The sequence below is a fragment of the Lontra canadensis genome, unplaced genomic scaffold (genome assembly GCF_010015895.1).
Source record: "Lontra canadensis isolate GAN:19392208 unplaced genomic scaffold, GSC_riverotter_1.0 scaffold69, whole genome shotgun sequence".
NCBI lineage: Eukaryota > Metazoa > Chordata > Mammalia > Carnivora > Mustelidae > Lontra > Lontra canadensis.
Genome location: NW_022631063.1, coordinates 3,771,314 through 3,790,901, shown reverse-complemented (window position 1 = coordinate 3,790,901; position 19,588 = coordinate 3,771,314). Strand labels below are relative to the sequence as shown.

The following is a 19,588-nucleotide window of genomic DNA, read 5'->3' as shown; positions in this document are numbered from 1 at the left end:
AAGGAAATCTCCTTATATATTCATTTTGTAGAGATGGATTGATCACGCTGTAGAAAAGGCTGGTCGCTGAGGATGTGTCTCTTCGAGGTTTCCTCTGCCTCCTCTGCTTTTACCGAGTTAGGTCTTCAGAGTGGCGAAGGAAAATAGGTCATTTTTCCTTCATAAAGTATCATTGGATGATTCCTCTATATTAATTATATGAACCTTATACTAGTTACAGATTTAAAAAAAAAATTTTTTTTTTAGACTTTCATCTCAAAGGGTTCTCAGTCCCCACCCCTCACAAGGTACCATGAAGGGGCACTAAAGTGCATTTGGATGTAGGGGAGTAGAGTTTAAAGGTGCTGTCCAAGCTAAGAACCAAGATGATGCCGTTTAAAAAAGAAAGGCAATTCCTTCTACCTCCATCTCTGTGGAGTCAACTGAGGGAGGGCAATGACTGGACCCTCACCAGAGGATTGTCCTAACTCTTAACTTTAGAGAAAACTGTGTAAGGACCTGCACATATAGACTCATTTATTTGTCCAAAATAGCAAAAATAGGCCTATTTCACCCTTAAGAAAGTATCTGCAAATCTGATCAGTCATGATCATAAAAACGTGAATGGATTCCAGAGGTAATCCATGTGGGCGTGCTCGGTGGTACTGTGTGTCTTCAGCTTAAAAGAACATGCTGCTGTTCATTTTCATCAAAACGTGACTTCTAGCTACCATAAATAAAATACACATGGAACGGTTAAATCTTTTTCTTACAATAATTACTTTTACAGTAAAAAGTCACCGTCATCTTCAGATTTATTGAAAATTAGGACTCTAAATCTTACTCTTTCCCAGTCTTAGTTAACAATCTTGCACAGGCCCGATAATCCAAAACTTGGAGCTCTGATCTACACAGCTTGACAGGTTTCACACAGTTTGACAGGTAGGCAACTGCGAGATAGGCTTTTTTTTTTTTTTTTAATTAGCATTTTTCTATCAAAACAGTCGGAAATCTTTTAAAATCCTCACAGAGACTGTATTTGTGCAATGCCACAGTCACGCAGCTAGAAAGGAGAAAACAAAATACAGTCAGGAAGATTCACCACAGTCCGGGTTTTTCTTGGTCCTCAGTTTAAACCACCACGGGGCCCAGGAAATCCGACGAAATACAGAGCTTTCCATGAGAGAAGAGGCGGTCCCAGAAGCATTTAGGCTACTACACGGGGACCGTCTCAACCACGGGTGATTTGATGCACTCTTCGTGCAATCTGCTCTTTTCTGCCAGACTCAACGAATTTTCCGCAGGGTGCTCTGAAATGCGACTGTCACCATTCAACGTGGAGACAAACCCTTCCTGGGAGGGGCCTTTCAAGTAGGAGTGGAATTCCACTTGAGGGTGGTTGGACCTGTGCTCGGGGTATAAGCTACTGCAGGGGACGCCGCTGTCGTTTTCGGCAGAGGAGCAGCAGACGATGACAGAGGGGTTGGCAGCGGGGTAGTGGGAGGCGCCGTAGGCCTCCTCAGCCTGGCGGGCGTAGTCCACGAACTGCTCCGGGGTCATGGTGTAAGGCACCAGCGAGAGGGTACCGCTCTTCACAGGATCTCTCTCGGAGTAGCTCTCGGAGATCTGGCTAGGCGTTCCCGGAAGGTGGCTATCGATTTGGTAATACAGAGTCGAAGAGTTGGCGTAAAAAGAAGCATTCTTCGCGTGGCTCTCGTGGACGGCCGTGCCGTCGGAATAACAGAGGACGGAAGGCAGAGGGACGACCTCCGCATGGGGACCCAAACCTTCCACGAAGCTGTCCCCCTTCTCGTCGTCCTCGTCGTCCTCGTCCTCCTCCTCCTCTTCCTCCTCCTCTTCCTCCTCCTCCTCGTCTGACTCGCTGGGCGCCAGGCTCTGCGTGCTGGAATCCGTGACCCCGCTGCAGAAGCTGCTGCCGTCCTCCTCCTCCTCCTCCTCCTCCCCTTGGCAATCTAACTCCTCGGCCGACTGCAGGTGCAGCACCGCCGCCTGGGGCTCCGTTTCGATCTCGAAATTGTCTGCGATGGAGTATTCCACGGAGTGCGCCGCGGGGCCCATGGAGCTGCTGTGAGCGCTTATCTCGCCGTGGCAGCCGTTCAGCGTGGGGATTTGCTGCTCCCGGTTTTTCTCCAGTTCAAGTTTCATGATTGTGTGCAAAAAGTGAGTCCGGACACGGATCGGATTAAATTCAATTCTACCTGCTGTGTTACTACATCCTTCTTTAGTGCAGCCGCAAGGGAAAGACATTCGGTCCACCTTGGAAGGAAGAACACAGATTAGCCCCGTGGAACTCTCACCGACCACGGAAAACGCCAGTACCTCTCTGCAACCCCTCTGAGTCTGGGATGACTTCATCCCACTTGCGCCAGAGCAAATGACAAGCAGGCTGCAGAGAAACCAAGAGGGCAAGGGAAGACTTCAAACGAGGGAGTCAACCGGGGTTTAAAACCTGTATTCAAATTAAAAATGAGTTCCGGCTCTAAGTGTGGAGTTTTAGTTCACTGACCCCCTTCTTGTGCTTTCTTCTTTCTCCTTTCTACTGCCCCCCCCCCAAACATCTTTTGCTCCCATGATTTCAAAGTCGCTCCTTCCCCTAGGCTCCCTTCACTTCCACTGCATAAGGGCTCACACACCGGATTTTAAACGACACCAACTTACTGCCCCCATCCCTTGCCTGCTATGTTTAAGCTAAATTAGATGACATTTTCCATACTGGCCAACCCCCTCTTCTTGGCTTATTATAAAACGAACCTTTTGTCTGACATGGCCATATTGACACCCCTTGGTCTCAGGAAGCCTAGTAGTTCGTCCATGTTGGTTTTCCTTCCATTTGTTTGGATCCCTGGTCCATGCTGCTTGTATGTGTCCTGCAGGGCTGGGACAGCAGTGCCCATTTATGACTCTGCTTGGTGGACCCATGCATTTAGGTTCTGGCTCTCCCCTTCCCCCTCCTCACTCCAGGAGACTACAAACTTCTTGAGGGAAAGGGATGTTCATGTCACCATACCCCAGAATTACAGCGACTGGGCTCCGTCAGCAGAGTGTTTGGGTTCACCAAGTGTCACAGGACTGAACTCGTCACTCAGGTGATAATAGGCGGAATTCACGGCAATCCAAGGGCCCTCCTAAGACATTTGCTAATTGCTACCAATTCAGCTGTATGCAGACCAGAGCACAGGCACCCAGAAAGAACTGGCTCTGCTTGCAGCCTTACCCAGGCGCAGGGACTTTCCTCTGCCACAAAGGAGAAGGCACACTCCAGCCCTGTCTCCTGGTTTCAGTAAAAAGTAGGGGCAGAGGACAGAGCCTGAATTTATAGCTGCTTTCTGACTCATTAATCCCTTTTCTATTAATCCACTTTAAGCAACTGTTTAACCGATGAGAACTATCCTCTTTTTTGGCCTGCCTGAGTGGCTATCTTTATAAAAAAGGGCACGTTTCCTCATAAAATAATGACACTTCACTAATCTTAGAGCATAAATCACATAGATGAATGGGGACTTGAAGATCATCTCGTCCAAGGGTTGGTAAACTCTTCCTTCCTTTTTCCTTTTTTGTTTTGTTTTGTTTTGTTTTGTTTTGGGTAAAGGGCCAGAAAAGAAATATTTTAGTCTTTGTTGGCCCTACAGTGTCCCTGGCAACTACTCATTGCTGTCGTAACATCATGACAGCAGCCACGGATGACACCAAAACAGACAAACAAAAAGACACAAAATGACTGGGCTGCGCTAAAGTGTTAGTTACAGGGACAGGTGGCAGGCCAGATTTGTCCTGTGAACCACAGTTTGCCAACCACCGATCCAGTCCAGCCCTTTCATTTCTGAGATAAGGAAACTGAGCCCAGAAAGCTTACCTGACTTGCCAATTTCACACAGCTGGCAGAAAGCAGAGCCAGGAGTAGAATTCCATTTTCTTAAGTCCCAGTCCTGTCATTTTCGCACCCGTGCGTGCCACCTCTAACCTGTCGTCATTTCGTACCCCATAGATGGATCAGAAAACACAAACTCCCATGTCAGAGATGTGACGATCTCCCTGAGTGCTTGTAAAAACCCACAACAAGCTGGTACAATACATGAATCCAAGAGGACGTGATTCTGATGGACTAAGCTACAGCTAGGGCTGCCTCTCCCATGTATCGTGCATGTATCAGTGTACTATGTACACCCAGAAAGGTCCCTGACTTAATATCTCTCTCTTCTTGAACCACGGGTCTTGTCTTGCTGCAAAGCTTCTTCCTGTATGGGAGAAACTTCTTTCTCTGCCGCATGGTGGGAGGAGGGGAGGCAGAGTGTGTATGAGGTCTCCTCTTTGGAGTCCTTGAAACCCAGATCCTTACCTGACACTTAATGCCTGCCAGGCTGCAGGTACATGTTTCTGGATCACAGAACACTCGGCAGTCACAGCCACAGTCCTCTCTCGACAGGCGGATGGCACGCAGCTCATGTTTTTCTTCCACATCAATCTTTTTCACCCCCGAGGCCCGCAGCAGTGCTCTCCTTTTCTTCGTCGGCAGGGGTTGTAGAAAGAAGTACTCGTCTACCTCCGTGTTGTCTAAATCAATATCGTCATCCGAAATGTCATCCACAGTAAGAGTGCTTGCTTCTTCAGATTCCACCGTGCCGTTCTTGGTCATCTAGAAACACGAAGCAGCAAACGGACTTAGCATCGGCAGGGTCTCAAATCCCTACTTTGATGCTTAAAACTATTATAAAACATCATGTCCCATAATCCAGAGTGTTTGTGGGTCCTATTATTTCCATTTATTTTTCTCTTTGGAGAAGTCGCAGGAAAGAAAAAGGAAGGCATCAAAATGATAGGCTTTTACATGCACTGGTAACTGAAGACTTAATTGGAACTCTTAACCCCCTAATGTAAGGAGTTAGAGCTTTTAGCCAGTGCGATGTGAAAAAGGCCAAAGGTGACCATGCCCATCAGTGAAAGCTATCTTTAGACTCAGTTCGTGATGGGCAGCTCTGATGGTGGAATAATTGTGTCCTTGTTCAGAGGTGACGGCATCTTAGCAGAAGCCACCACCGCGTAAATCAGCAAACATGTCCTTGAAATAACCACTCTGTCTTTTGGGACGCGGGCAAAACCATGAACTAGGAAATAACATCGTGCTGCACTGTGCTGTTGGGACTACAAACATGGTTACCCTACAGAACATTCCAAGAATGAGGGCTGGATATGAAGTAATCAGTCAGGTCAGTGTGCTGTCAGAAAGATGGGGAACAGAGGGCAGCGCTGGCAGGCTCTCGCCAACGGGCAGCCAAACAATAAACCCAGCCCTCAGAGGACTTCACCTGAACCTGTGCCCCAAGCAATAGCGTCTGCGTCATAGCTCCTGTGGACAGCTACGTCTCATCTACTTACGACTATGTGCTTCTATTTATATTTCTTTCTAAATTAATTTCATCCATCAGTAAACCCTGAGTCAGTAGCTCACTTCTTACTGTTACACCAGCACATATTATGTTTCCTTCATAAAAAAGCACTGAGAGGCGTTTTCTCTGAGTATGAGTGAGGAACCCATCCTGAGAAGTAGCACAGGAATAAATGTAGAACCTCTGTAAGGGCCTGCTCTAAATATAGACACCGTTTTGATTCTTTAATTTGTAAAGTTGTTACTTCATAAACTTCATTAATTGTAATTATTACCAGGCTATTTAAAAAAATATATATTTATTTGATAGAGAGAGCCGGGTAGGGGGAAGGTGGGGGGGTGGAGGCAAAGGGAGAAGCAGACTCCTCGCTGAGCAGGGAGCCCAATGTGGGGATCAATCCCAGGACCCGGAGATATGACCTGAGCTGAAGGCAGACGCTTAACCAATGGAGCCACCCAGGCACCCCTGTGCTATTTTTTTTTAATCTTAATAACAGTTCAGTTACTACACAATTAAAATACTCAGACATCAGACTTCATTCTTTGATCTTCGTAGGAGAAAGTCCAACATTTAGATAAAAATATTTATTATTGACCAAAACCTCAAACGGAAAACTCTGAATACATTGGAAAACAAATAGAAGACTTGTCTTCACTCTCAAGAAGAGGAAACAATACAGTAGGAAGTGTACATTAAAATGTATTACAGAGGGCCTCTGAATTGCATTTTCAAGAGCCACTAAATTATATTTTTTCAATAATTCAGAGCCTTAAGTCTGTGTTCTAGCAACAATGGTCCTTCCCCTTTATGGGGTTTTGCTTCTCAGTGGGATCTGCAATGCATTTCCTTTGTTGGCATTTCTTTATGCCGTATTGGCTGACCTGTTTCCACGTTTCTGTGATGTCCACTACTAGGAAGTTACTTTGATTGATTGCTGTTATCATTTTTGTTAATTCTCATTTGCTCATAGAAGCATAAGCATCTTTCTATCTGTGAAGATCTGATTTTCCAGGAAATTCAGGTGTGTAATTACCTAGCACATACTCAATCCTCTGTGATAGGTAAAGCTGCACTAACAAATAGGAAGCATTACCTTTCTCACCTTGTCACCTTTGTGGCATTTAGATTTGTTTTCATTAATTCTTGGCCTATGTGAGCTGTGTCAAGGTCTGACTCCATAGCTCACACAGAACAGCCAGGACTTGGAGAGCATGGTTCATTTTTAATATTTCTTTCTAGTTAATCTCTGTGTTCTATATTTATGCTCCCTCAAGCAACCGGTAACATCACAAAACAAAGAAAAACTCTCCATTTTATATCAACAGGGCTTGATTTAAAAAAAAATAATAAAAAGCTACTCACATATTAGTGAAAATTGTTAGGGAAATATGAATTACCAATTGGCATCTAAAAACTTAAAAAAAAGTTACCTCAAATAAATTAGAGATCATGTTTATTCCAAATATAAGTGCTCTTAGAAATACAATCTGCACCTCAATATGTGCCACATATTTAAATTATGATAAACAATTTCATTTCAAGATAAAAATTCAATTAAGAATCTAAAAACTCACGCAGAGCTCCATACTGTTTTAATTCTTGTTTTAGGAACCCGCCAGGGGCCTAATCCAGATTGCAAAATCTCACATTAACATTGAGGTGATCTGGCAAGGTTTCCTCTTCACCTCCCCACTAACATTTTTGCCATCTTTTTTTTAAGTTTTAATTATTTATTTTATTTGAGGAAGAGTGCAAGCAGGGGGAGGGGCAGAGGGAGTGAGAGAATCCCAAGCAGACTCCCTGCCGAGGGCCGTGCCTCATGTGGGGCTGGATCTCAGGATGCTGAGATCATGACCTGAGCCGAAATCAAGAGTCAGATGCTTAACCGACAAGCCACCTAAGCACCCCTCATCTCTGTCATTTCTTTCTTTCTTTTTTTTTTTTTTTAAGATTTTGTTTATTTATTTGACAGACAGAGATCACAAGTAGGCAGAGAGGCAGGCAGAGAGAGAGAGAGAGAGGACGAAGCAGGCTCCCTGCTGAGCAGAGAGCCTGATGCGGGGCTCGATCCCAGAACCCTGGGATCATGACCCGAGCCGAAGGCAGAGGCTTTAAACCACTGAGCCACCCAAGCGCCCCATCTCTGCCATTTCTAATGAAGACTGGAAATATTTGTGTTCATCCTAGTCAGTTGCCTTTTCTCCCCTTCCTCACAGTTTCTGGTGTGGTAGCCACTGAGAGAGATTCTTTATCTCCCTGGTCCCTCCTGCAGTCTGTGCCCATTTGTTCCTTTAAAACCCAGGCCAAACCTACTAACTTTAAATGCTATTTAAAATCAGTGCATTACATAGATTATTTTCAAAAGCATCTTATATTAGGGCAGTAGGGAAAAAAAGTCAGTGAGCATAACTCATATCCATCATGCTCTCAAGATCTGGCCCAAAGAAGCCAGAAAGTCTTCAAGATTGCCTCACCTACTTCTCCCGACTTCTTTACTCTACTACCCGTCCTCACAAGAAATTCATTTTGTACATTTCTTTCTCCTCCTCCCAAATTTATTGAAACATAATTGACATATGACATTGTGTAAGCTTAAGTTGTATGTGTCGCTTTAATACACTTATATACTGTGGAATGATCACCACTGTAGCATTAGCTGTTCTTGCCATCGTACCACATAATGACCACTTCTTTTTTGTGATGACACCATTTCAGATGCACTCTCTTGACAACCTTCAAGTGTGTAACACAGTATTGTAAGCCACAATCACCATGCTGTACATGAGCTCTCCAGAACGTATTCATCTTATAACTGTAAGTTTATAGCCTTTGACCAACATCTCCCCATTTCCCTTACTTTCCAGCTCCTGGCAACCACTATTCTACTCTCTATTTCTAGGAGTTCTGCTTTTTTAGGTTCCACATATCAGTGCTATTAGACTGCATTTGTCTTTCTCTGTCTGAGTTACTTCACTTAGCACAATGCCTTCAAGGTCCATCTGTTTGTTGCAAATGGCAGGATATCTCATGGTTGGATAAGATTCCATAAGATCCATATATAACATTTATCTCTCTGTCAACATGAGTGCTACCTTTAAATGTCTTTTCTCTATCTCAAAATAGATTCATTGAATTTTCAGGCTTTAGTTCATCAGATGGTCCTTCCTTATTTTATAAAGTAATGAGGTCGAGATTAATTGTGTGACCTCTCCAAAACATGCTTTAGTACTTAATTCCCTGACCCCTATTTAATATGCTTTTCCCTGTTTCTGATGGTAGACAAGGCAGTACTAGAACTTGTACATAAAATTAAACACAATATATCCAAAAACCTATCCTGTTTATAAAAAAAATGCATACCAAAAAAAACGCATACAGATTAACGAGCACATTCAAAGGAATGCTCTTTTTTGAGATAGATACCTTAGAAGAGAGTCTGGGATGTGGACCACTTCCATTTCAGTAACTCTTTTCCCAAAGTAATGTTGGGAAAAAAAACAAAAAAAAAAAAAAAAAACAACAACAACAAAAAACCCAAAACCCAAAAAACAAAACAAAAACAAAACAAAACAAAACAAAACTTGCCAAAATGTATTAATTACATTAATAAAATTAAATAAATAAAATTAATAAAATTAATAAAATTAAATAAAATAAAATTAATAAAATAAAAATAAAATACAAAATGTTTAATTACACTGTGGTTAACTACCAAATAATGCTGGTCCTCAAACCTGCTTTTGTTTCTGTGTGCATGTGTGTGTAGGAGGAGAGAGAGAGGGCTTGAGCTGAGGATGAAAGGGAGGTGGGAGAGAGATGGGATGAGAGCAACGATATTAATAAGAGCAGTTTTTGACTCTGCGTGCCTGGTGTTGCTCTAAGCACTTTACCTGTATGAACTCATTGAGCATCACAAAAATCTCATTAGGTAGATATTATTGTACTTATTTAGCTGATGAGGAAACTGAGGCACAGGGTGCTAAATAACTTGTCCAAGGTCACAAGAAATAGGGTGGACAGCAAGTCACAAACTTAGATATTTGACTCCACAGCTTGTGCTCTTAATTGCCATGATATTACATATATACACTTACATATAATATACACTATATATACACTTATATATATACTTTTATATATTAAAGTATATTGAATAGTCTTTGTGCTTACTTAGTGTGTAAGCATTAGCTATGTCAGAGCACAAGATGCAGGTGTTGATCTCAATGGGTTGGAGGAAAGAGATGAGGAATCTAGTAATTTTAGTCCAGTTCATAGGAATTTTCTAGCTGAGAGTGAACACAGGGCACCTAGTGGGGGGCTGGAGGTGGGGTGAGAAGGGAAGACTTCCACATCTAAGCTTAACTCTGAAGATGGAGTAGTAGTGAGATGACCAACTGGAGGAAAAGACATTCCACACTCAGCAAGAATATAGTTTCAAAGGTCTGAGATGGAACAAAGCATGGTTTTTTAATGGCCTACTAATTATTCAGATGACTAGATTAACACAGGACCACTTCCTGTCTTGGTCCACAAGCAAAGAACAAAAAGTTAATAAATTATAGGCCTCCAGAGAGTAGCTCCTCTGTTCCCCTGCTTTAGTCACTTTAGAGGTGATAAGTAATGACCTAACTCATGATTTGATTTTTGATCTTTAGATTTATCCTACATGTGTGTGCATTTATCTATATATATTAGAAGGATATCCAGGTCAAAGACTCTAGAGTGTATTTGTGTGTGTGTGTACTTGCTTTGTTCCAGAATGATAATTAAGATAAAACTTAGTTCTTGAGTCACTATATAAACTTGCCCAAACTCATTTTATAATTGAAAGGACTATAACTTTCTTTACATAGAATTTGAACACCTTAATTTTGCAAATCTGTTTGATTTGTACCAAAAAGTATGAACAAATATTTCATAAGCCCAATAGAGTAAAACCTTGGCCCAGCTAAATACACTTGAAGGATGGGATACATTACTGTCAGGAGCAGTGGAATGATTCTCAGACTGCTTTAGGTCAAGTACAAAGCAAGAGGGGCTCAAATTTGAAAGTCAGCATTCACTCCCCTGCCTCTTTTTTTTTTTTTCCCCCATGTCATGTAGAGATGAATTCCACCACAAATTCCAATGAAATGAAATTTGGATGAATTAATTACTTGAAAGACCTATTTCATTGCAAGGTGATTATGGAGAGGGAAACACTACTGAAAATTATGGATTGACTAAAATGCTAAAAACAAGAAAAAAAAAACCCACAAAAATAAAACCACTCCCTTCCAGCAGTTAAAAGGTATTCTTAGTAATGAAGTCCCCTGGTTATTAAAGAGTTATTAGCACACATAAAAATGATAGTGGAAAGAAATAAGAATGTGAAAATAATTCAATTCCACAAACACAGATTACTGCCTATTACAGTGATGATAATGATGTTAAGAATGACCCAAGCTACCATATATTGAAAACCAGGAACTAGGCTCTATGCTTTATATAAATTATCTCATTTAATTTGTACAACAATCTTATGAAAAAATTTTTTAATAGTTGAGAAAACAGGAGCCTTGAGAAGATAATTTGCCAAAGTCTCACTAGTGATTATACTTAGAATCAAACTCAGCTCTATTTGACCTCAGAGCTAAAGCCAGGCTCTTGAGAGCAGTTTAGAGTAAGAATTCTTAGGGGAACAGTAGAACTCTATACAGAAGGGAAAAAAGGATATGGCTGCAGCCATATTCCAAGCACTGATCCCAGCACTATGGTGTAGTAAACAAAAGAGCAGTATAAGCGTCCTTAGACTTAGCTCATTCAGAAATGAAAAATATGATTCAGACACAGAGGAGTAGAGCTCAGAACAGAAGACAAGAGGAAGCAAGCTGAAGATTAATGACATTTCTCTGGGCACCCATTTTGTGAGCATGTGATGGCAGACTTTCTAATGGAGATGGCAACAGAAGAAGCTGGTCCAAGTGATAGCTACTACTATTGAACTTTCCCAGCCAACTTCCAACTCATGTTCCCTGGCCTGCAATTAATTAGCACAGTATGCCGTCTAATTTTGAAATAATATAATATTTTTGGTGATTAGCTTCACGTATATTTCCCCCAACATAATGTGCATGCATTGAGAACAGAGATTAAGTCTGATACGGTGTCCCCAGCCCTTTGTTTTTGTTTTGTTTTGTTTTAAAGATTTTATTTATTTGACAGAGATCACAAGTAGGCAGAGAGGCAGGCAGAGAGAGAGGAGGAAGCAGGCTCCCCGTGGAGCAGAGAGCCTGATGCAGGACTCGATCCCAAGACCCTGAGATCATGACCTGAGCCAAAGGCAGAGGCTTAACCCACTGAGCCACCCAGGCGTCCCTCCCCAGCCCTTTGTTAACTGCAGTCCGACAGTAATTGATTAACATATATTTTTGAACAAATGAGTGAGTGAATGAATGTATGCTTAATCACCATACTGCTGCCATTGTACCAAGTGTCAGAACTTACAGATCTGTGACAGTTCTGGCATCTAAAGGGCTTCCAGCCTGGTGGAGAGATAATCATGCAATAAATGTGATATAGTGTGGGAAGAGCAACAAAATATGTATGCAAGTTATAGAAGCAGCAGGGAGGAGGAAATGATAAACAAGTGAAATGGAAGGCTAGAGACAAAGACAGGAAGAAGAGTTATTTAGTTCCTCTTCTGATTCCACGGGCTCTCTCGAGGAGAAAACCTTCAAACCAGAAATGGGAGAAAAGATAAGAAAAGAATAAGGATTTAACATATAAAAAAGAGGTGGGGAGACAGTGAGATAGTTCTCAGCTGTTTTCTGTAAGAATCCCCAGGCCCAGGCCATTCATGCTCTCCAGCAATGAAAAAGCTTGAAGCTATGGTTGGTCAGTTTAATATGTGTGAAGTGCTATGGGGAAAAGAATCAAAAGATGATCAAAATGGGAGTGAATGGGACACCTGAGTGGCTTAGTCAGTTGGGCGTCTGCCTTCAGCTCAGGTCATGATTCCAGAGTCCTGGGCTCAGGCCCCCTGTCAGGCTCCCTACTCAGCTTCTCTCTCTCCCACTCCCCCTGCTTGTGTTCCCTCTCTCGCTCTTTGTCAAATAAATACATAAAATCTTAAAAAAAAAAAGTTAAAAAAAATGGGAGTGAATTGTTTTAAAAGAAAAACTAATTCTAGGTAATACTCTAGAATTATTTAAACAGATGGTCTCTGTACATTTGAAGAAAGAGAGCAGTGACTACTGGAGTTACGTCTGAGTTCACTAAAGTGAGAATGTCCATTTGTCAAATTAAGCTCCACGCAGAACCTCAAACTATACAATAGACGAAAGCAGGAATAAGGTATAGAGCCCTGACCTCATGGAACATAACTAGAAAACCATTAATCTAATCCTGTGATTCTCAGGCAAAATTTATCATGCTCTTTACATAAAAAGGGAAAATGCAAACTGATTAATAAGTATGGTTGGATACTTGAATGTTTAGTTATTTGAAGAGTTGAAAATGTCTCTAATAACAGGGAATAACAGGAATGCTCAGTTCTTTCTCACCACTGGTGAGACTGGGAAGCAGGGTGTGGCACATACACCAGCAAGTCTCATCGGAGGTCATGATGGGATGATGAAGGGGAGAGTCCTCTTCTCCTCTTGAGGATCACTGCTCTGAGAGGATACCCTGAATTTGACCCTGTCTTGTTAACTACAATTTTTAATCTTGGATGAAGACTAAGGGATGGGCCTATCATATTTGAGGACGACAAGATCAGGTTTATTCAAATTAAAGAACAGATTTTATTGATCACTCTCTGTGTGTCCTGTCCAGCACTAAACAGGATTCTTGCCTGGAGATGTATAAAGATTTAAGGTGTGTGATGATGCTGACCCGATTTACCTGGACTTTGTTTGTTTGCTTGCTTTTTTTTTTTTTTTTTTAAGATTTTATTTATTTATTTGACAGAGAGAGAGATTACAAGTAAGCAGAGAGGCAGGCAGACAGAAACGGAGAGCCTGACACGGGGCTCGATCCCAGGACTCTGGGATCATGACCTGAGCTGAAGGCAGAGGCTTAATCCACTGAGCCACCCAGGTACCCCTATTTGCTTGCTTGTTGTTGTTGCTCTTTTACCTACTTTTACTTAGTTAATATGAACACACAAAATGATCAAGTTCCAAAAAGCTACTGTATCTTCAGTGTATACTCAGGTGTAGAGCAACCACAACCTGGGAGGGGATAATGTAACACATTCCTATATACTGGAAAGGTTCCATCTGGAGTACAATGTCCAGATCAAATACCACATTTTGAGGTAGACATCAACAAACACCACTATATCCAGAGGAATGTAACGGGAGTGAAAAATGTCAGAAAACCATGCCTTAGGAGGATTAATGGGAAGAACTGAGGATGTCTAATCCTACAGAAAAAAACATATGGAGCCCACATAACCCACTTGTCAAATATTGGCAGAGCCATCACCATTGCTTTCAAACACTTGGGAGTTTGGAGAACAGGGGCAGGTTTTATTCTGTGTGCCTAGAGGGCAGAATTAGGGTTAAAAGTTAGAAATAGATGGCAACATTCTGGTCAATGCAAAGAAGAAATTTCTAACAATTAAAGCTGGCTAAATAGAATTGGCTCTCTCAAAAAGCAATGTGCTCTGGGTCATCAAAGATGTGCAGTAAATGGCTTTGTATTGGACATGGTTTTGTGCTATGAGTTGGATAGACAATCTAGTCACTAATTCTCTGGCAAAATAAAGAAAAATATTCATATTCTTTTGCTATTCTGTCAAATCTTATAGTATCACTCTCTGTTCATTAGTTGTTAATTGCAGATGGCAAATTGGAACCAATTTAATTATACCCTCCAAGAACCAGGCAGATTTGCTTGTTTTGTCAATCTGTAAGAATTTTAACAACCTGAATTTATAATGTGTCTGTGGCTTGCATATCACCACCAAAGTCATCAGAAAGGATGATAATATCAACATATAAGACATATAAACTTTCATATATTCTGTTATCCTCCCTCTGGTTTAGACCAGCACTGCTTCTTTTATTGATGGTTGTTAAGCCAAATGAATCCAACAATGTGCCGATAAATATTTAACAATGGTGTGTCTGAAAAAGAAAAGGTGGGGGGGGAGTTCTAATCTGTTGTGTTTGTCAAGTTCCATGATGTAAATAGTTTCATCATGGCTGATTTCAAGCTACCATTGAGAAGATACATGCACAATATACCTTAGTGAGCAACTTTTATGAGTTGATGCACTCTCTAGTTTAATCAGGAGAATCAGTTCAATCAACTTCTCTGAAACCAGAGGATCAAAGTATATTGCATAGGAAGAATGTAAATGTTTGGTTACACATGTTTAATTGTTCCATTACAATTAAAATACCAGCAGTATTTTGAAAGAACATATTCTTAACTGTATTACATTTACCCTAGGGCTAAAGCACAGTCTCTCAGTCTCCATCACTACAGTTAGGTGTCTTTTTTCTATGCTTGTCAAAATGGGTTGTGCAGATGTCATGACAAGTATTTGGCAAATATCAAAATTTTTCATTTGGCTTTGGAGCAGGACTCCATTTAGGGATACTTTCCAGAAGCACTTGCACTCACCATGCTTTTGAGCAATCTCTCCAGAGTCTAACAGAAAAGTTCTGTAGGGATAAATGGGGTTAAAAAAATACCATGATGCCCAGACTCTGACCCATCTAATAAAGAACTATAGTGTGACAAAATAGTTAAAAGACACATTCGAAAAGTTTGGAAACTGTAGATTTGATATAACAGCCTGTGCCAACCATCTCTCACAAACCCTCAATCCTTTATATCTTCTAGAGCATTTGGGATAGTCACCTAGAGGTTAGTAAATCACAAGACTGTTGAAGGGATATGAGGAACATGGTGGGAGGTGAAGGTGGAGACTTATGTCCCATGGGTGAGTCACTAAGTGAATAAAGCATGACCATAAACATAAGATTTCAGGTGAAGAAAATTTAGATAGAGATTTTTTAAAAGGTTGATTATTAAAGGAAGAGTTACCACCTGGCAACTCTTGTTTTATGAGGACAGAGAGCAAACAACCAAGCATCACTCAAGAAACACATTCGTGACTGAAAAATTGGGAAAACTATATAACTCTGGGAAGTAATTGTAAATGGTGCCAGAGTGGAGACAGACCCTTGATCTCAGAAAGAAGAAAGAGAACAATCAAGGTTGAAAAAACGTTGAGATGGAGAGCCAGTCAAAGCTGTGAAAGCTAAATTAAATTTCCTAGAACCAGGTAGTAGAAGCCAGGGAGATATAACCCAGAGGCAAACTGAAATGCCAAGGCTCTTTCGAATAGAAGTGGCTGCCTAATGCGTTTTACAGATATACGTGAAATGGGAATAAAGCCTAATGTAATTGTTCAACAATGTGGTGCAGATGATGAAATCTAAGCACTTAATTTGGAAAAGAGTATAGTATTAAGATGACTGCCTTGATTACTGTGAAGAGTATGACATGTTTGAATGGGCTTGACGGGGAAAACAGACTATTCTCTGTAATTCAGAAATCTAAAGCTAGCTATTTCTTCTAGGAACAAGCATTTTATTCATTTAGCTTTCTCTATTGATTGTTTTTTTGACAAAGTTTGGAACACCAACTCCACCAACAAAAAAGACACCTGAACCCCCAAATAGAATTGGACTTCTTCTACACATCTAATTGTATGTACTACTTTCCAATGTGTCTAACTCATAATTTGATTAAGAGGCAGATTACTCAATAAGAAGCAATTTTATAATGAGAAACTAAATTCCTATTCTTTTTTGTTTCCAAAATATTTATCAAAAGGGAACATCAAGAAGAGGTTAGTGTATGTTTCTGTTTACTAACCTCTCACTAGAAAGGCCCCATCAGAAAGGGTGCCATTGCATAAGTGAGTTCTCTATTTGGAACCTAGAGAAACACCCTGGAATGACTTGGAGATGCAGTGGAAAGAGAAACTTCTAGGCTGCTTGTTCTCAAATAAGGAAAAAGGAAACTACTAAGTTCCATGTCCAATGAGTTTCCTGTGGTTTTGTATATGATATCCATGGGGAGGACTTTGGAAAGTGTCTTGACAGATGCTACCTTCTCTCTTCTTACTCAATAGATAGTTCACTGCCACTCACAGAGGACCTCCTCCAGTCAAAGCCAAAATGAAGTTTGTAACACTCCTTGTTTTCCTCTTTTGACTCCTCTCTGTGCCAGCGACCCTCCTATGGCCCCAGTCAAAATAATGGAATCAATCTAACTATATTTATTTTATTACTTACTCCAGAGATATTAATATTTCAAGACAAATGTTACATTAAAAGTGAAATTTCAAGTATCCGAGTGATTATTTTTGGATAGCTAATGTTTTTGGAGAGCTAATTTCAGATTTTTGGATAGCTAAACCTTAGACAAGTATAGCCAATGATATTTTAAAAATCATAAAAGTTAATATACTAGAGGAATTATAATTAAAATATACAACTGTTTCTTCATTTGGTCTTCTCAGATTTTTTTTTAGCAAACTGGTCCACACTGCTATGATTCTTTAATTAGGTTCGTGTGACATATTTCTGAGTTTCTAAATATTTTCCGTACAGAGAGGCTAAGATCAGATCACCTTAGAATCCCATTATGTTTTTGCTTGGTATTCATTTGAAAGGAGCAATGATATCCAAATGTCTTCTGTTTATATCTTCACCAAAAGGGAAAGTTGCATGTTTTCACTTATCAATGACAAACCAAGCCATGACACCCACTCGAATGACTGCCTCTCCAACTTCCAACACTAAGCACAATAAAAAAAAAAAGGGATGAATCAATAGAAGAATGCTTTTTTTTTTGCTTCTTCTTTTCTTCTTCAGCCTATTAAAGAAAAAGCATAAAAGTAGCTGAATAAAAATTACAGTATCAGAATATATTACTGCCTCATATAGAAGGTTCCTGTAGGTGTGCGGCTTTTCCTAACATTCATCACATGTATAATGTGCCTCAAAGTTCACCACAATAAATCTTCTGGTTCTCAGATAGAATTATAGTCTCCCAGCTGTTAAAAACCCATTGCACACAGTACCAAACTCCAGAAAGGTACGACTCCCTATAGGTACAGAGATTGTCTTTCCCAATGCCTAGGAGGGATAATCAATTAATTTTAGAATAGGAAATAACAGGATAATATAATCAGTTTTCTATTGAGTCAGTGTTTAACATCACTGTGCTTCTTTTTCTTCAGCACACATGGTCTCATAATTTACCTATCCCATTGGGTCTTTGTTAAGATTAAATTGAATAAAGTTTACAGAATGCCTGGCAAATAAAAATCACTTAATGAATGGCAGCCCTTACTATTGTTTTGCCAATATTGAGTTTGGAGCGTGACTCTGTTCTTGGACTGGGCATAGAATTGTTTTACAGTGGGTTAGAAAGGCAGAGAGTGGATTTCAGAAGCAAATCTAAGAATTATTATTAAATCAAGGGATAGGCAAAGCAATCATGAAACACAACAATAATAGTGGATTGCTACCAAAAAAATCTTAGGAGACTTCCAACGAAATTTGCCAAAAATATCACCAAAGGAAATATGAGACATGTTCTAGGCTAGGTTGTTCCCAGCTTAATTTAAGCAACTGCCTTCTTACATAGTTGGGAAAAAGGCAGATAGATAAATTGCAAAATACATAAAAACAAGGTGCTTTAAAACACACAGCACACGTCCACTGCCTGACTGTGTACTGGGAACTGAAGTTACAGGTAACACAAGCTTATTGGTGCTTCAGCTATTTAATAAGAGCTCCCTATGTTCAGTATCATGGACAACCTAAAAAACATTTCCTTTGTCATTAGCTAATGATGAGAGAACGTTTCCTATATATTGAGAGGTCGATGGATCCGTACATACTTAAAGATCACCTTTGCTGGATAAAGACGTTTTCTGAGCTGTGTTTCTCTCCACTTAATCTCTAGTGGCCTGGACACCTCCTCCACATCTCTTTAGTAAGTCAAAATCCTCTCCCAATCAGTGATGTCCAAAAATAATCTCATTAGCTATCCCTTCCCTTCCAGTCCCACCCCTAACCCGCTCCTCTTCCTGGATTCCTTGCCATATCCTCCTCAAAGAGAAAAGCACTATTACCCACAACCTGTTCAGTTTTGTAAGCCAGAAATTTAGGACTCATTCTTAACCAGATCCTTCCTTTCCTTTCAAATCCAGACTGTCATCAGGAACTATTTAATTTTACTTACTACACTTCTCCCTCTGTCCATTTCTCTTCATCTCCCCTACCACAGGTCTGTCTAACTTCCCATCATCTCTCTCCTGGACTGCTGCGATAGCTTCTTAACTGGTCTGACCTTGTATGTCTCCCACCAGCATGGCAGCCCTTACTCCCAAATTATCCTCACATCATAGCATGAACCTGATCTTGTTATTCTACCATCCGGACCCCATGCTCAAAACTCTTGGATGACTTTTGATGCTCTGAGGATGAAGAGGAAAAAAAAATGCCTTAATATGATCTACAAAGCCCCGTCCTGCCTCCTTCATGTATAATCTACTTTATGAATAACCTATTCTTTCTGTCCCTGTTCCAGTCCCCCTAGACTTTGTGTGCTCACTGTGCTTCCTACAGCACAAGGCAGTCTGGCTCTTGCTGCTGCCCGAGCCCCTCTGGCCAACCCTTTGGCCTAGTTAGTTGTTCAGATTTCAGTTCAGTTGTCGCTCCCTTAAAGAAACCCGCCTTGACCCCTGGACCATACCAATTCTCAGTTACATACTTTCATAACCCCTTGCAACTCTCCTTTATAGCACTTAATGAAGCTATGATTTGATTTTGTCTACATGATGGATATTTTTCTTTCCTACTGCTAAGAAAGTTCTAGGAGAGAAGGGACCACATCTATTTTTGATTCCAGTTAGCCCAGCCCAAGCATAGGGTCTAAAATGTGATAGTACTTAACAACAAATATTTATGGAATGAATAAACAAATGGTGTCAGGTTTTCCACATTGCTTTCAGTGAAGACACTTTGCTATCTTTGCTTAAAAGAAAAAGAAAGCCTCAGCAGGTGGTCTGTTGTGTAAAATGTCCAGTTTGGTCTATGAATACAAGTATGAAAATGGTTGATTCAACCAAATCAAGGTAAGGATATGAGGTTTTGCAAAAAAAAAAAAAAAAAAAAAAAAAAAAA

General features: G+C 40.6%; 1 protein-coding gene across 6 annotated transcripts in view; it reads right to left on the bottom strand.

Annotated features, from left to right (window-relative positions):
- Positions 1-232: 232 nt before the first annotated feature.
- The window catches only part of CSRNP3 (cysteine and serine rich nuclear protein 3), a 199,457-nt gene continuing 180,101 nt past the window's right edge, over positions 233-19,588 (bottom strand). For all 6 annotated transcript variants that reach the window (XM_032880342.1, XM_032880344.1, XM_032880343.1 and 3 more), the window contains 2 exons: positions 4,337-4,633; positions 233-2,256 (listed from right to left, as the gene is read on the bottom strand). In XM_032880342.1, coding sequence (XP_032736233.1) covers positions 1,195-2,256; positions 4,337-4,633 — 1,359 coding nt within the window. In that variant the 3' untranslated portion in view covers positions 233-1,194. The remainder of the gene's footprint in view (positions 2,257-4,336; positions 4,634-19,588) is intronic.